The 18939-nt window shown below is 35.4% G+C and overlaps 1 protein-coding gene across 11 annotated transcripts in view; it reads right to left on the reverse strand.

Annotated features, from left to right (window-relative positions):
• TSGA10 (testis specific 10) overlaps window positions 1-18939 on the reverse strand; it is a 166415-nt gene that overhangs the window by 92618 nt on the left and 54858 nt on the right. For 10 of the 11 annotated variants that reach the window (XR_015249274.1, XM_086701297.1, XM_086701296.1 and 7 more), the window contains 6 exons: window positions 18746-18861; window positions 15543-15697; window positions 11447-11502; window positions 9741-9909; window positions 7297-7407; window positions 1849-2034 (listed from right to left, as the gene is read on the reverse strand). Coding sequence is in view for 10 of the 11 variants with exons in the window: in XM_086701297.1 (XP_086557423.1) it covers window positions 1849-2034; window positions 7297-7407; window positions 9741-9909; window positions 11447-11502; window positions 15543-15697; window positions 18746-18861 (793 nt within the window). In the remaining variant the exon portion in view is untranslated. The remainder of the gene's footprint in view (window positions 1-1848; window positions 2035-7296; window positions 7408-9740; window positions 9910-11446; window positions 11503-15542; window positions 15698-18745; window positions 18862-18939) is intronic. The other variant, XM_086701301.1, reaches the window with a different exon arrangement.

An 18939-nucleotide genomic window follows, 5' to 3' on the forward strand; every position in this document is an offset into this window, starting at 1 on the left:
AAGGACAAAGGATAGCCAAAATAATTTGGGGGAACATTAATCCCAGATATCAAGACTTAACATAAAACTATAGAAGTTTCAAGAATTTATTGTTGGCAAACAGATAAAGTTATGAATGGAGCAGAACAAATGGAAATTTATTTTTATGACAAAGTAGACTTATAATTCAGTGAATAAAGAATGGGGATATCCATCTACAAAAATAAAAAATTACATCTCTATGTCAAACCACACACAATTCAACCTCAAGTGGATTAAATATCTAAATGTAAAGGGCAAAATTTCCACATACTTTTAGAATTTTAGAAGAACCTTTAAAAGAAAATATAAGAAAATATCTTTCTATTCTTGGAATAGCAAAGGATTTCCTAAAGAAGACATATAAACATAAATCATATTTGGGAGAGATTGACAATAATTCTGACAGCATCAGAATTTAAAACTTCTGTTTATATTCCAAGCACAATGAAAAGACAAGTAACAGCAAAATAGGATAACTATAATACCTTTAAATTGTTTTAAGTTTATTTATTTTTGAGAGTGAGAAAGAGAGAGTATGTGTGTGTGTGCACAAGCAGGGGAGGGGCAGAGAGAGAGAGAGAGAGACAGAGAGAGAGAATCCCAAGCAGGCTCCACAATGTCAGCACAGAACCCTATTTGGGGCTTGAACTCAAACCATGAGATCATGACCTGAGCCGAAATCAAGAGTCAGACGCTTAACTGAGCCACCCAGGCATCCCAGCTATAATATCTTTCAAAGGATTATTACCAAGAGTATATAGATAATCCTGATAAGTCAATATGAAAAAGATAAATAACCCAATAGAAAAATGAGCAAAGTTTACAAAAATTCATTCAAGAGAAAATTTATAGAGGAGGAATTCTGAATGGCCAAGAAATAAGAAAAAATTCTCAATTTCACTTGTAATCAAGGAAACAGAAAACAAAAAGTATAGAAAACATTTTAAAGTTTGATAATATCAAGTATTGCTTAGTACTTGAGAAAATACCAACTCCATGATTTCTGATGAAATGGTAAAATTTTAGAGAGCAATACAATACTTCGAAGAGTTAAACCTGCCCTGTTATTCCACTTCTAGTCATAAACCCAGAGAAATATATACCCGAGGAGAAACATAAAAGAATGTTTGTTGCAGCATTTTATTAAAGAAAAAGTGAAGACAATTAAATTTCCTTTAATATGGGAATGAATTTTAATATTTACACAATGACTATAAGATGCAACTGTTTAGATCTATACTTTGTGTATCACATAGATAAATTTCAAAATTATAATATTGAGCAAAAAAGGCAAATTACAAATGGATATCTAGAGTATCACTTAAAAACCTAAAGCACACAAAACAACGTTATATATCATTTGTGGGTGATAGATATGTAGAAGAAGCATAAACATATGCAAAAGAGTTATACAACTGACATGAAAGTTATTCACACCAGTCATGAGGGAGGCAAGAGGGAAAAGGAAGAGTTCTATCTGTAATATTTTGTTTCTTTACATAAAGAGAAACTTGAAGCAACAGTGGAAAATATTAGCATCCTTCAACCAGTGAGATGTGTGTATGTGTTTTATTTACTTTTTTTTGCACTTTTTTGGTATGTTTGAAATAGTTCCTAACTTTTAAAAATGCTAAAGATTATTCTAGTTGTAGGGTAGATAATAGATTAGAGCAAAACCAGAGTGGGTATTGGAGAACAATTAGGCTACAATTCATAGTATATTTAAATAATTTAAGTGTTTGTTTATATATTTAATTTATGGAATGCCAAACAAAACTCTTTCAAAATGATGTAGAATGTCCCACAAATACATTTTCCCAAACTTACCTGGTCGACCTCTCTGTTGAGAGAATCTACTTTTTCTTTTAATCTGTTACCTTCTGCCTCAGCAGTAATAAGTTCTAATTTGAGGGTATTGTTATCTGCCTCTGCTTGACGGGCCTTATTTTCCCAGTTTTCAGCATCTTCATTGGCTTTTCGGAGTTGGTCCATAATTTGCCGGTTCTCAGATTCCTAAAAAGCAATTTTAGGACTTACTTTAAAAGATGTAAAATGGTCAACATACAATATAAAGTAAACATTATTTGCCAGGTCACGGGAAATTTATTTGCTACAGAACCATTTGTAACATAATCTCAAGAAATCGTATCTATATTCTCCATTTAGAAAATTGGTCATCCTGTAATCAACAAAAGGGAGTGGGACCAGGATCTGCCCTGCCTCCTGAGTCACACTCACCCATCTAGTAAAGTCAAGTTGGTTCCTATATTTGCTTTTGTTCAAACAAAATCCTTCATTGCCTCCTCTCCCTATATATCCGTTTAGTGACTAATTGCTACTCTGGTTTTTGAGTCTCTGCCTTGGCCAACCTTCTATACCTGTGCATTCCTTCGTTCCTGACTGCTTTTCTAGATTGTACTGGCTACAGAACTTCTGACTAATTACAAATTTCAAGCATAAATCTCTGATAATTCTGTTGATTTGGCACATCACCTGTCTAGTTCCTGCCTTTCATTCATAACCTCAGTCTTAATTTTCTCTATCATGGACTGTTCTATGATTTATGATTTACTTTTGCTTACTGTTCTAGTAACTTACCTAAAATTTCTAAGAAATAAAACAACAAACCTATGCCAACAAACACTACTCATAACTATACAGTCATATTGGGCATATAATATAGAACCACATTTTTAAAACTTTTTAATTTTTGTAGGTTTATTTATTTTGAGAGAGACAGAGAGTACACGCGCACACAAGCGAGAAGCAGAAAGAGAGGGAGAGACAGAGAATCCCAAGCAGGCTCTGCATTATAAGTGCGGAGTCCAATGCAGGGCCTGAACCCATAAACTGCTATATCACAACCCCAGCTGATATCAAGAGTTGGACGCTCAATTGACTGAGCCATCCAGGTGCCCCAAACCATATGTTTAAAACCTTAAAAGTTCTATCATGAGAGACTGACTAAAAAGTGGGATCTTATTTCTAAAGGAATATAATAACTCCACAAATACACAAATAGTATACTATATTGAGTAATCATTATGAGGCTGTTTTTAAAAACATGTTTTAGTAATATGGTTTGGCTAACTCATTCTTACAAAGTCATTTATAATTTTGGTTATTATTAAAAAGGTACCAGACCTCTCTCTCATTAATACCTGTTAATAACCAGTGAATTTCTATCAGAACCATAAAATGATCACATTGCAATAAATGATATCTCACCCTAAGAAAGCTTTCAAATCAGATTTAAGTTTTCACAAATATGATTAACCATGAGACTGGTTAAAATTCAGTTAATATCGCCACCTTGTGGTTTGGTTACCTATGACTAATATAGAATCTTGTCAAGTTTGTTAACATGCTCAACTACTGCACTGACTTTCAAGATTTGGATATTCTCAATGTGCCTGTAGGATGTGTTTTTCCATTATTGTACTAAAAACAACAGCTGTGCACTTAGTATGTACCTGGCAAACACACGGTACAGTATTTATAAACTGAATTCTACCCCCATCACTCTTCACCCTCTTTAACTTTCTGTGGCACTCACTGTCTATGCCATTCTCTTAACACTGCCTGAGAGTTTTATGTTGTTAGGTGTGGATGTCCAGTCTCCCCAGTAACACTCTGAGTTCCTTGAAGATAGAAACCACTTTTTTATACTATATTAAGTTTTCTAAAATAGGAACCATTTCTTATATTAAATGTAGTTTTGTGACTCCCAGGTAACACATGGTTCAAGGTTCAAGCAGTAAAAAGGGACTGGCATGAATGTGTTACTCCTGGTCACCAAATACCTGGTGCACCTCCCTCTGGTCAACCAGAAACCATATTTTCCCTTTTTTTGTATCTACTCAAAGCAACCAGAACAGTGTGGAGCCCAAGATAGGCAACAGAAATCAAAACCACAATGAGATACCACCTCATACCTTTCAGAATGGCTAAAATTAACAACTTAGGAAACAACAGATGCTGATGAGGATGCAGAGAAAGAGGATCTCTTTTGCACTGCTGGTGGGAATGCAAACTGGTATAGCCACAGTGGAAAAGAGTATGGAGGTTCCTCAAAAAATTAAAAATAGAACTACTGTACAACCCAGCAATTGCACTATTAGGTATTTATCCAGAGGATATAAAAATGCTGAATTTGAAGGGGCACATGCACCCCAATGTTTATAGCAGCACTATCAACAACAGCCAAATTATGGAACGAGCCCAAATGTCCATCAACTGATGAATGGATAAAGAAGATGTGGTACACACACACACACACACACACACACACACACACACACACACACAATGGAATACTACTCAGCGATGAAAAAGAATGAAATCTTGGGACACTTGGGTGGCTCAGTCGGTTAGGCATCAGACTTTGGCTCAGGTCATGATCTCATGGTTTGTGGGTTTGAGACCCATATTGGGGTCTGTGCTGACAGCTCAGAGGCTGGAGCCTGCTTCGGATTCTGTATCTCCCTCTCTCTCTCCCCCTCCCCTGTTCATGCTCTGTCTCTCAAAAATAAATGTCAAAAACTTTTTAAAAAAGAATGAAATCTTGCTTGCCATTTGCAACAATGCGGATGGAACTAGAGTCTATTATGCTAAGCAAAATAAGAGAAAGGCAGATATATGACTTCACTTATATGTGGAATCTGAGAAAAACAACAGATGAGCATAGGGGAAGGGAAGGTAAAATAAGGTAAAAACAGAGGGAGGCAAACCATAAGAGACTCTTAAAGACAAAGAACAAGCTGAGGGTTGCTGGAGGGGAGGTTGGTGGGGGGATGGGTTAAATGAGTGATGGGCTTTAAGGAGGGCATTTTTGGGGATGAGCACTGGGTGTCATATATAAAAGAGCAATCACTGGGTTCTACACCTGAAGCCAAGACTACACTGTATGTTAACTAACTCAAATTTGAATTTTTTAAAAAAGTGAAACTATTCTTTCGTATTTTCCAATTCCCTTTCAGCATCTGTTTACCTCTTTCTGGTGCTGTCCCCACCTCAGTACCCTCCACCTCTGGTCCATTATTGGGCTCAATACTATACTTCCCCACAGCAAAACTGGCTGCCTCAGCTGTAATCCTTTGTGCTACTTGACTGAATTAAGGATACAGCCTCCCCTAATTGATCTCCCTCTTTCTGATTTTGTTACCCTTCTGATTTATTCCTCCCCAAATGACCAGAATGATCTTTCTAAAAGGCAATTCTTCAAATAACTTCTGGGCTCATGTTGTAACAAAAGCTTCCTGAAAACAGAGTTCAAACAAGTCCTTCTACCTCTGTATTATCACTACCTATACCCTCCCCTCTAGCTACAGAACCTACTTTTTTCCCCTTACACCTTTGTTCAGATTGTCCTCATTGCCCGGGGTGCCATTCTGTTTCCTACTTTTCATCTCTGGCACCTCAGCACCTACCATACTACATGCTGAATGAGTGAATGAATCAAGTGCTCAACAATTCTTAATGGGCCTGTGGTTTATTCTCTCAGGGGACTGCCAGGATCCACCCAGTTTTGTTGTGAAACAAAATAAAAGAACTCACAGAAGGACACCAACAGCTGAGAGAAGCCTGATGTGTGATGTCTGAAAATACCATTCCACACTCTAAAAGCCCCGATCCCTAATGGTGGAATTTCAGACAATGTGACAAGCTAGGGAGAAAAAGGGAAGTGTCTAACACTGACTGAAATCTTACTACATTAAATGCTTAGATATTCATTTATTTATATTCTGTTCTGTTCCAGAATATACTTAAATGGTTCACTGTGCTAGGTCTATCTTACTTACTTGGGCTTTCTTTCCAATTACAGATGGGATGCTGAGACTCAGATTGAGTAGCCTACATAAGTTCATGTTATGAGTGAGAAGGGGGGTCAGACCTATCTGACTTTGAAGCTTCCATTCAATTATAGTATTACATTGCTGGCACCTTAAAATCAAGACATGTAAGAAACGACCTGCTTTTCCAATGTAAGGCTGCCGACTTACTGCCTTACCTGCAATTTAGAAATCCTCAGAATCTCTTCTCTCTCAAAGTCTTAAACAGTCTTATGCACACTAAAAATGAACGCTCAAGAAATGTTTACAGACTGATTTTAAATGAGATGTTAAATAAAACAAGGAAAACAGTTTGGGGGTGGAAAGTTCCTATTAATGGTTTGAGTGGTAGGTAGGAAACACTATACCTATTATATTAATTAAGGCAACTATATTATTTTAGATAATATTTTACCAATGGGCATACCTAACATCCTTGGTCAAGCTGTCTGTTTATTCCAGGGGGACCACACATACTCTAGATTTATTTGGTCACTAACACAGAAGTACAGAGCAGAGCCATCTACTCTGGTCCTAAGAAATAGATGATCCCTATAAACATTGGGGTACAAGTGCCCCTATGCATCAGCACCCCTGTATCCCTTGGGTAAATTCTTTCAACAATAGCCAAATTATGGAAAGAGCTTAAATGTCCATTAACTGATGGATAAAGAAGATGTGGTTTATATATATAATGGAATACTACTTGGCAATGAAAAAGAATGAAATCTGGCCTTTTGTAGCAACATGGATGGAACTGGAGAGTGTTATGCTAAGTGAAATAAGTCATACAGAGAAAGACAGGTACCATATGTTTTCACTCACATGTGGATCCTGAGAAACTTAACAGAAGACTATGGGGGAGGGGAAGGGAAAAAAAATTTAGAGAGGGAGAGAGCCAAAACATAAAAGACTCTTAAAAACTGAGAACAAACTGAGGGTTGATGGGGGGGTGGGAGGTAGGGGAAAGTGGGTGATGGGCATTGAGGAGGGCACCTGTTGGGATGAGCACTGGGTGTTGTATGGAAACCAATATGACAGTAAATTTCATATTAAAATATATATGTGTGTGTGTGTGTGTGTGTGTGTGTGTGTGTGTGTGTGTGTGTATATGGAAAGAAAGAAAGAAAGGATGGCCCCACAACAGGGTGATCAATTCTGATCTTCTACACAATCAGGCAGAGCCTCTTTTGTCAAAGGTTTACAACTGAAAATTACCATTTTCAAATATAAGTGAGCTGAAATTGATTCTGATCTCTTGTCCTTCAGCCAATTAGGAGGATTCTACTTATCTAGGATGGCTGAATATACAATTAATCCATCATTGTCAACACTAAAATATGCTATGTATTTTAAAAAGCCTTGATTCAGCTGTCCCTATGAGAAATAACTAGCAAAATTTCATCAGTATCATGAGCAAACAGAAAAAAAAATGTATACATACTTCAGACTTTAATATACTCTTCAGCTTGTTAACCTCCAAATTAGTATCTTGGACCTTCTGTTTTATGTCGTTAAGTTCATTATGTGTATCATTCAATTTTTTAGACAGGGCCTATAAAGAAAAATATAGCTAGATTTGACAACAAAAAATAAAAATAGAAACTTTCTCTGTGTCAAAACCACTATTAATTTTAAATATTTATAGTAAATGTGATAAATAAAATTTAGTATACCTAATATATAAAGCTCATAAAAACCAAAAACACCTCAGCTCTTCATGCTTTCTAATATCACATTCTTTGCAATAACTCCTTCCAGTGAGTTGAAGTCTATTTAACCACATTTCTATCTAATCTTGCCTTCACAATTTTTTTTTTTTTTTTTTTTTTTTTTTTTTTTGGCTAATTGGACAATAAACAACAGGACACAAATTGAAAATCTGTGCTTGAAAATTGTTTATTTATTGGGACTTCCTGCTTGTTGCTCTTGGAAATACTGCAACAATCACCATGTGAATAAGTCTGGGCAAGTCTGTGAGATAATGGGAGACATGTGGCCCATCACCCCACTAGCAAAAAAATAAAACAAAACAGAAAACACATGAATCCAAATAGTAAATGAGCAAAGAACCCAACAGACAATTCACAAAAAGGAAGCCCAAGGGCATAGTACTTGAAAAAAGTTAAAATTTATAAGTAATAAAAAAACATTTTAATTTTCTAAACTTTTAAAATTTTACTAATTTTAAATAATTTTTTAAAAATGAAATACTATTTTGTCTATCAAATTAGCAAAGAATTAAAGTTATTCTGTTAAACCCAGGAATGAGCATTTCCATGTATCTTGAAATAAACAAAATTTGCAAAAGCAAATCTGTTATCTGCTATCTACAATCTACATCAGGAGACATTTTTAAATGCTCATAAGAGCAGGAATGACAAGTATGTTGCTTTTTGTTGAAGGTGGGAGATAGATTCATGAGTATTCACTACATTTGAAAATGTCCACTTAGAAAGGCTTTTTTTTTTAATTTAAAAAAGAAACCTCATAAGCTTTGATTTAATTTAAAACTAAATCTAGTGAATGAAATAATGAAAAGAATGTTCACTAAGGCATTATTTGTTATGATGACAATATCTATGTACGTTAAGTAAATGAAGGCAGTAAATAACAGTATCTACACAGTGGCATAACCACATACATTATGTATCTGCCTATGAGAAATTGTTTAGAATAATTTTTAATAACAGAGGAAAATATCCATCTATATTTAGTGAAAAAGTCAGGATAAAACACTAAAAATACTTCATACCAATTTGTTAGAAATTGTAGTATTGAGGATGAGATTTTTTTTAAAGGTTTCTGTTTTCCAAATTTGCTGTGATCTGGGTTTTAACTTGTGGTCCACAAAGGGATCCAACTTCTACCCTTGGGCCTATAACCCAAACAAAGGAAAAAACTACTCTTGAACAAATGTAAATTGTTATAACACCAATTTATTCTGATTATAAAAAATGTTTATGAAGTTTTAACAAAGCAAGGGAGTGCTTATGATGTCACAGTAAGCAAGTAACAGCAACAAGATATTTGTCCAGTGATTGTGCTAGACACTCCGATGAGTACTTTCTAGGCATGTTCTCATTTCCTCTCCATTTTTACATATATAAACTGAGACTCAGGAAAGTTTAATGGTATGATCACACAGCCAAGCAGGGTATTCAAATTCATGAGTCTTAATTACTCCAGGCCTTATCATGTAGGAAAAACCATGATATAAAGTGGTGTGTGGTTTTATCCCACTTACATTAAAAAGTTCATTATGTAAATTAAAAATATTTAACAATTAAAAATACAGACTTCTATGATGCAGACTAAACACACTGAGAGTGACAGCAAGTGGGGGAGTCATTTAGACTGAATCATTTTAAGAGGGGAAAAAAGCTTCCAAATAGAGTTTTTTAATGTTCAAATTAAAATACTGATATTAGAAATGAAAAGAGTGGATAAACAAATATATTGTCTTAGAAAGAGAATAATTATAAAAGAAAATTTCCCAAGCAGAATCACAGTGCTAAGGATATGTGGCATAGTCCATACATATATTCATCCTTAAAGAGAATAATAGTTCACCAAATAAATCTACCCCTTTCTTAAAAGTTTCTGAAGGTTTTTCTCTTCCTTTGTTGATTTGTTCAAATATTTATCCTTCAGTAAGGAAGTACTTCCTAAGATTTAATACAAATCTATTATATCACCACTCTCTCCTTTAATACTTCATGTTTGAGAATTTCATTTATAAAATATGAGGCATAATCTGCAGAGTAAAGGCAAAAAAAAATGGCTGATTCCAAAGCCTGAGGTCTTCTACAAAATAAAATGAGGACTGAGAATCAGAATAAAACAAAAATTTTTCTTGGAGAAGAAAGATTCTAGGAACAAGTATACCTGGTTTTCTTGTTTGGCTTTAGAAAATTGTTCTTGGACAGTATCATTCTCATGAGCCAAGATATCTCTTTCCCTGGCAATCTGTGCCAGCTCATCATTTGTTTCATCCAATTGCCGACGCATTCTGGAAATGTCTTGTTCACACATAATTAGGGCTTCAGTAGACTGTCTATTCCACAAATCAGATAGTACATAAAAAGAGACATTTTATCAAAAACAGAATAACAAATTCTCATAAGACAGAAGTTGGACAGTTAGCATGAAAACGTTCGATGTTTTAAATACATTTAAATTTTAAATACAGTCCATTGGAGTTTCTCAATGTTTCCCATATTTCACTCTAAAAAAGGATGCTAAATATACATAATAGTCAATGATTTGCTAAGTATTTCAAAACTTCTAATACTCCAGTATAAGAAAGCCTTCATTCTACCTCTGGCTGCTATAGCTTTGTCTCCTTTGCAGGTTCCCAGTCCTCTGCCATCCTAAAAATTAATGGTTCTCAGGGCTGAACCCTTAGCCTCCTGATTCTTCTCACCCTTATCTCAGAAAATCCTATTCAGGGGCACCTGGGTGGTTTGATCGGTTGAGTGTCCAACTTGACTCAGGTTGTGATCTCACGGTTCATGAGTTCACACCCTGCAATGGGTTCTCTGCTGTCAGCACAGAGCCTTCTTTGGATCCTCTGTCTCCCTCTCTCCCTGCCCCTCTTCTGCTTGCACTCTAGCTCTCCCTCTCTCAAAAAGAAGTAAACATTAAAAAATACATATTAAAAAAAAAAAGAAAATCCTGTTCATAGCCATGGCTCCTAGCCCCATCTTCAGATGATTCTGAAATCTTATTTCCAGCCTCTTCCTCTTCCTTAACACTGCAAACTCATACTTAACTGCTTACTAGACACATCTATAAGAAAGCCTCAAAGGCTCTTCAAATCCAGAGGAAATCATGTGTTTCCACATACTTTCATAATGTTGAATATTCATCCCCAGCCAGAAACCTGGCATTCTCCTAGATTCTCCTCCTCACAAGAAGCCCATCACTCCTGTCTCCCAATCCCTCCATCCTATCTATCATCATCTCTTTGGCTCAGTAATCTAGCACAAAAATCTCCTTAATTTCCTTTAATGATTTCTTAATGTCCAAAAGATAACATTAAGACTCATTTGTCTATACCACAAGCCTCTGCCTATTTAGCCTTTCCTTCCATCACTTCTCTTACCCTTTGGGTTCCAGCACACTCAACTACTTGTCATTCAAGAGGCTCTTGAACATGATCTGGGGTTCTTTGCTATTCTCTTTACCTTGAATGCCCTTCCCATTCCTTTACTTGGCTAACACCATATTTTCTTTTACTTCCGTACACAGACTTGTGCCTCCTTTCAAACATTAGAAAGTTATCACCTGAGGTGCCTGGGTGGCTCCGTCGGTTAAGCATCTGCCTCTTAATCTTGGCTCAGGTTATATTACCTCACGGTTCATGAGTTCGAGCCCTGCATCAGGTTACACATTGTCTATGCAGAGCCTGCTTGGGATTTTCTCTCTGTCCCTCCCTTGCTTGCATGCTCTCTCTCTCTCTCAAAATAAAAAAATAAACTTAAAAAGTTATCACCTTATACATAACACTAACCCCCTTGTCTCCTACTATCTTTGTACCTAACATAGTATTTTGTCCCCAATAGATCTCAAATTCTTGTTGAATGATTTACCTTGATGCCTGTTCCATCTCAGCAATGATATTCTTCATGCCTGAAATGGTCTTTTCCTTGAAAAGTAATATAAGTATTAAATAAAAAATATTTTAAACTATTTCTCTTAAAACTGAATGAACAAAAAAATTTCTCCTCCCTTTTTGATTTCCATTTGGTTTTAAACATTTATGTTCTATTCTTCTTTTCTATACTTTAAAACTAAAGCCTAATACATCAGTCTGAGTATTTGTACTGGATAAAAACAAGATTATGTTGACTAAAGACTACACTTACGCGCACTAATATGGGATCAGTATATCAAATACTTTGTTAAAATGTTTTGTGTTGTCATGCAACTACACAAGGATCCCATAAGCACCCTGTTTTTGTTGGCAAACCAGTGGTTTGGCATTGGAGTGTTGTATACTGGGAATATAAAACCCAGGAATGTGGAGCACATAAAACTAATTTTAGTTCTTAGGAATAATAACTTTGATCAAGTAAATTATTTATATTAGTCATTGACAATATCTTCAAAAAGCTGTTCCAATTGAATTACTTATAAAAGTGTACTATTAATTTTAGATGTGAGCTAATAAAGACATAAACCTTAAGCCTAGAGAAAAGGTATAAAAAAATAAACTACTGACATTCTCCTTTTTCAAGGGTGTGTGAGAGTAGAATTAATGGAGTCAGTTAAGGCTGAAATGATCTTAATGTCATTAATACCACTCCTACACCTCCTCCTTTTAAAACTTTCATTGATCCTGAACTAGTTATAGGTAACTATACACAGATACTTAGGGCTAACGTTAGATCTAAAAAAAGTATGAAGTTATTCTTTCACTAAATAACTATATTTCATTTTGCCCTTTGAATTTTCAAATCCTTAGTAACCAAGTAGCAAGATAAACTAAACCTAGATTTCCCAACAAGTCTTGTTTCTGTTCTTTAGAGACAGTTAGTCGTGTGTGTGTGTGTGTGTGTGTGTGTGTGTGTGTGTGTGTGTGTTATCTTCCTTTATTCATGTGCTCCTCTCCAGGTTATTTTTAGCTCCATTTTCCCATTCTGCTTTCTGGTAGAATGGTGCAGAGTCCACAATGGGCAGTAATGGATATCAGGGTATGGTTAAAATGGCTATTAGTAAAGCAGTTAAACTGCTTTAAAAAGCACAGGCCAAAAAAAGAGAAATTCTGCTTAAAATGGAATATTTACACAAGGTTTAAAATACAACAATACATTTCTAAATAAACTCTGAAAAACTAATTGAACGTCTAGTGTTTCTAAAAGCAATTACTTGGTTAAGCTTTAAATATGGTTTATAAGTCTATATAGGACTTCTCTTTATCAGTAGAAATTCATATTGAAAGTAAGATGCTCTGAGAACATTGTAAAGCATCCAGGACAACAAAATTACTGTGTAGAATCTAGTAATATATCCTATTAGCCTATTTTTCTCTTACTATGACCCTAATACCATCATTTCTCAAATTGCTGAAATCTAACCCATCATTATCAATTTAATATTCCTCGTACAACCTCAATATGCTTATCCAGAGATAAAGACTCAAGTTAATTATTAAAAATTCAATCTGAACAGGATGGTAAAAGAAACAAACTAAAATGTTACACAAGTAGTTCTATGTTTTATTATTCAAAAATATGTGAACTTGCTGTTGAGTTTTCTAACTTTAATTGGTAGCAAGTAGTAGAACATCTTTTAAAACTATGATTACCAGAAAAAAATTTCCCCTTATTAATTATAATGTAGACTTTCCCCGCAGCAATTTATTTCTGTAATCTCCAGATTAGACTGTAACATTACTGCTTTTCACTTAAGGGTATTTGTAAATTCAGCTCTGAGATATCACTGTAGAGAACATTTCCTCTTTTGAATGTCTAACACTGTTTTAAAAGTTATTTTCCCTTCAGAGGATGGATGTGTTTATATTCATGATCTTATATGAAGTTCTTGATATTGAAAATAGACTTGCAACTCAATATTCTTTGTGAAGAAAAAATTAATGTCAGTACATGTTAGCAAAATTGAAGAAATATGAAATATTAGATATAACAGAGGTAAATGATTCAAAAATTTCTAAATAATTTGTTTCTAATTGTTTTTAAAGAAAATCATGTTGACTATTAAAAAACTGGTCTGAATACAATAAGAAACTCCACCCACCCAAAACCCCATAAAATTAAATTAAAAAAATTATTAAGGGGCGCATAGGTGGCTCAGTCAGTTAAGCATCCGACTTCAGCTCAGGTCATGATCTCACAGTCGTGGGTTTGAGCCCCACGTCAGGCTCTGTGCTGACAGCCCAGAGCCTGGAGCCTACTTCAGATTCTGTGTCTCCCTCTCTTTCTGCCCCTCCCCTGCTCACACTCTGTCTCTCTCTCAAAAATAAATAAACACTTAAAAAAAATTTTAAATTATTAAGGCATAACTATAAAATAATAAGTCAGTGTTTTCAACAAATTAAATTTACTATCCCATGGATAGCAAGATTTCAGTTGTGCTCATGATTCCCAAATCTATTAACTTCACTTCAACTTACTCTCCAAACTTAAAAATCCAAGAGCCTATGAATATTTCAACTACGTCCCAAAGACATGTCAATAATCTTCCTCTGTAAGCCTGTTATATTTCTGTTTCCTGCTTCATGCACAGGAACTATCCATGTAGTCCCTAAGTCAGAAAGCACATCTCATCAATCTTCCTTAAAACTCTATTTCTCTCATGGATACTACCACTATCCTAATACAATTCTTATTTTACTTGTAGCTACTGTCCTTGTCATTATTCTCATTTCCCTATAAATCCATCCTTTACATGGACTAACAAGTAACAGAATATTTGTTTCAAAATAAGGATCTAATTGTGACATTTCATTTACATTATTTCAATAATCCTCTACATCCATGATGATAGAGTCTAAACTCAATATTATACATATTTCTATGATTTGTTGCTTATCTGTCCCATCTCAACTTTTACCCCCCAGCCCTGCTCCCATACTGACCTTTCCTAAATTCTCTTATGAAAGCCACTGGGCTTTCATTGAAGCTGCTTTGTCTGTCTGAATCATCCTTTTTCTCATTGTTCCCATTCTCTAAGTCTTGTCCTGGCTATTCCTAGTCATCACAGGGCAGTCCAGGCCCCATCACTTCCTGGAAGGCTCTCTAGAGATCTTCCTTCTCCCCAGTCCAATCCCCAGGGTGAATTAGGTGTGTTTATGCCTAACTCTAATGGCACATTGTACACACATCACTATGGCACTTAGCGCACTCCATCATGATAACATCTTAATTTATCTTTCTCCCAATCATATTATAGGCTTTTGGAAGTCATGACCACTCACCCTCAGTTTCTAACATTATACCTGGAACATGTCAATAAGTGTTTGTTGGATGGATGGATGGATGGATGGATGGATGGATGGATGGATGGAAGGATGGATGGATAAATGAATGAATTCGATCCCTTAGAGAGGGAAAAGACCTTATTCCAATCATGCTGCCTTTGCTTAAACCATCTGTGGAAAACAGTTTAGGAATTACCTTCAGAACTGGTTTATGAAATAGAAAAGGGTATTAATATTTCCCTGCCTTTTTGGCAACACTTTTGCTATTATTGTTTAAACAACAAAAAATGTGGGATGGAGATTATCATCCAGTTTTATTCACCAGCTACATATAATCTATTCTCAAAGGCTGAGGATGATGTAAAAATGTGCTCCTAGTTTTGAGCACAATTACAAAGGCAGTTTTAATGTTCTTAATGTTTACTGCTTCCTAAGATGGCTACCTGAAAATATAAGTTCTGGTGTTCTTTTACAAAGAAATCAGTTTTACTGCTTTATTACCATGCTTCACATTTTGATACTTGAAATAGTTGTTGTAGTGAGTGTTAATCACAATTAATGAGAGAAAATCAATTTAAAAATATTAGTTAGTGGATTTGAACACAAAGTTCCTAAGAGTATCTGGAAAAATTTCAAAATCAGATTTTATACTTTCAGCTCTCTAGGAAAAAATTTGAGAAAATCCTATTATTTTATTCAGACTCAAGTCCAAACATTTCTTTTAAACCACAGTTCTCAGAACATACTTTCATTGCCAAACTCTCTCCAAGGGATGCAATGTTCTCAGATTTTTTATCCAAACATGCTTGTAGGCATTCCTTTTCTTTAGCCAGATCGTTGAGGGTTGCACCAAGAATGCTGATTTCTTCTCTCTGGGCAATACTTTGCCTGGTAAAATTATCTAAATATGTAATCATAAAGGCATTGTTTTAATCAAGATAATTTTTTCCAACTCAAGCAAATTGAAATACTTTTCAAAGTAAGTTCTCCTGTACTATGTTCAATGACTGCAAATAAGTACTGTATCCCAAATAAAAAATGGCTTTTGTTGTTAGTGATTAAAAACTAAGATGAATCATGAAATTCCAAACGACACATAAATGTAAAAGCACAATTAACACATTTAAATTAGAACAGCAAAGGAGGGGCGCCTGGGTGGCTCAGTCGGTTAAGCGTCCGACTTCAGCCAGGTCACGATCTCGCGGTCCGTGAGTTCGAGCCCCGCGTCGGGCTCTGGGCTGATGGCTCAGAGCCTGGAGCCTGTTTCCGATTCTGTGTCTCCCTCTCTCTCTGCCCCTCCCCCGTTCATGCTCTGTCTCTCTCTGTCCCAAAAATAAATAAACGTTGAAAAAAAAAATTAAAAAAAAAAAAGAACAGCAAAGGAAAGCTCTATATCACAAGTTCTCAAAGTAGATTTACATGTGTGGTAGGGGAGGAGAGGGTGAATGGACAAAATGAGTGGAATATTAAAACAAACTGACTTTTCTCCCTCTAATTTCCCCTCCCTCTAGCCTAGAATCACTGTTGCATGTAAGTTGGTAACTACAAGATCTTAATAAATAATTAATTAGGTCATTTTCAGAATCAAATGTCTCCTGATATTCTGATTTTTCTAAAACAGGGTTATAAAAATTCCTAGGGAAAAAAACATCACAGGAAGTCTGATTCGATTTGTGACAACACCAGCAAACCAATGTCAATGTTGAAGACCTGACTGAATGGTATAAAATAATGGTTTTCAAGTTGTGGGTTCTCATCCAGCACCATTGGCATCATCTGGGAACTTGTCAGAAATATAAATTCTTGGGTCCCACACCAGACCCACTGAATCAGAAATTCTGAGTGGGCAGAGCAATTTATGTTTTAACAAGTACCCCTCCCAAATGACTTTAATGCCTAACAAAGTTTGAGAAGCACTTGAGGAAATTAGTTAAGATACAAAAGCCTTGGCCATATCTTGCTTCAAAGAGCCTAGCTCCAGTGATGTTTATTAGCACTCCAGGTGATTCTAACACACACCAAGTTTGAAAACCACTGTCGAGAGCTCTACAAGGGAAGTTCTGCTAGACCTCTATGTAAATCCTTCCAACAGACGTCCAGTGCAGTGCTAGGAGAGGTAGCACCATATACTAAGAGGATGATCTATATAGTACTTGAGAATACATCATGTCCCTTTTCCAGAGAGCACTGTCATTAAGGCAAAATGCATGTTTTGGGTGTTCAGATATTTGAGTCCATTCCCACTGGCATTAAATAAATAAATTTAAAAACTCTAAAATAGCTCTAGTATCTCCTAGCTTTAAAAAAAAATCTCAATTTCACATCCTGCTCAAGCTACCACGCCATTTTTCTGCTTCTGTTAATAGGTAAGCTTTAAAAGACTTCTATTCTCTCCTGTCCCTACTTCTTCATTTCCCAATTATTCCTCAACCTACTCCATCTTCCCCATCCAATAGTCCATTCACACTTTTTTGTCAATGTGACAAAACCCTGCAATGTGCCAAATCCAATCAATAATTTTTCATCTTCATCTTATTTTGCTTCTCAAACATATCTGACAATTGATCTTACTCTCCTTGTAAAAATATTTTGCTCTCTTGCCTCCCAAAATAACACTCACTTCTGGGTTTTCTTCCTACTTCTTTGGCTTCTTCTTACTCAGTCCTGGATCCTCTTCTCCTCATTCTCTATATCTTCTCTAGGCAATTTCATGGTTTTAAAATATCATTTATATACTGATGTGCCCCAAATGTATATCTTTAATTTAGATGTATCTTCTGAGATAAAAACTTACCTATTTAACTGCTTACCTTACATTCTTACTTAGACTTAAAATATCCAAAAATGAGTTCTTTAGTATTTCTTTTTTATAGTTCTGTTGTAATATTTCCTATCTCAATAAAAAGCACCTCCACTAATCTAATGGTTTATGCCAGGCATTTTTGAACTACAAAATAGGAACTTAAAAATATTGCCCATTTACGGGGCACCTGGGCACCTGGGTGGCTCAATCAGTTAAGCATCCAACTTTGGCTCAGTTCATGATCTCACAGTCCGTGAGTTCGAATCCCATGTTGGACTCTGTGCTGATTGCTCAGAGCCTAGTGCCTGCTTCGGATCCTGTGTCTCCCTCTCTCTCTGCCCCTCCCCTGCTTGCACTCTGTCTCTCAAAAATAAATAATAAACATTAAAAAAATTTTTTAAATAAATTGCCCATTTTGGGGTGCCTGGGTGGCTAAGTTGATTAAGCATCTGACTCTTGATTTTGGCTCAGGTCATGGGATCAAGCCCCACATAGGGCTCCATGCTGGGTGTGGAGCCTGCTTAAGATTCTCTCTCCCTCTCCCCCTCTTCTCCACTGGTATGCTCTCTCTTCTATCTCTCTCTCTCTCAAAAAACAATATATTCCCTGTTTTTAAATGGGCTTTTTTATAGTCTTAACAAAAATTTTACTTTACAGTTATAAGTAGATTAAGTTATGACATAGAGATCCTGGTAAGAAACATAAATAGGTCACTTTATAAAAACAATTTTCTCTGAACCCAAGTGATAAAACAGATATAGCCAAATAAACATATGTATGCTTTCCACCAAAAGTAATACACAGATAGGTACCATGTTTCATTATAATAGCTATGGACAAGCCACAATGGTACGAGTTGTAAATTTATAAGCGTTCATCATAAATTTACAAAGTGTCACTGCTTTGTTTAGCTATTCCTTCATTCAAAAATATGATGCCCTGTCTAAGTATTTGTGGTCCTAAATATAAGGAAAAATTTTTACTATCAAAAAAACCCCCACATTTTTCACTATTTTTGATTCATAAACTTTTAATTTATGGACCTATTTCCAAGTTTCTCTATGTTATAACTGAAAAGAAGAAAACATATTTTCTATCAGACTTTAAAAAAAATATATATATATATATATTAGGGAAAAAACTCACCAATTTTTTCATCCAAGCACATAATTTTCTCCTGAGTAAGCTGTAGTTCATATTTTTTCTTAGCAAGATGTCGCTGAGTATCAGAAAGATCTTTTTCTGTGTTTTCATATAAAAGTCTGTAAACGTTTTAATAATAAAACTAATTCTGAAATTTTTATGCTTTATCAACTTTTTAGTGTATTTAAATCTAAAAA

Source organism: Puma concolor, chromosome A3, assembly GCF_028749965.1.
Source record: "Puma concolor isolate L17-30 chromosome A3, mPumCon1.1.hap2, whole genome shotgun sequence".
NCBI lineage: Eukaryota > Metazoa > Chordata > Mammalia > Carnivora > Felidae > Puma > Puma concolor.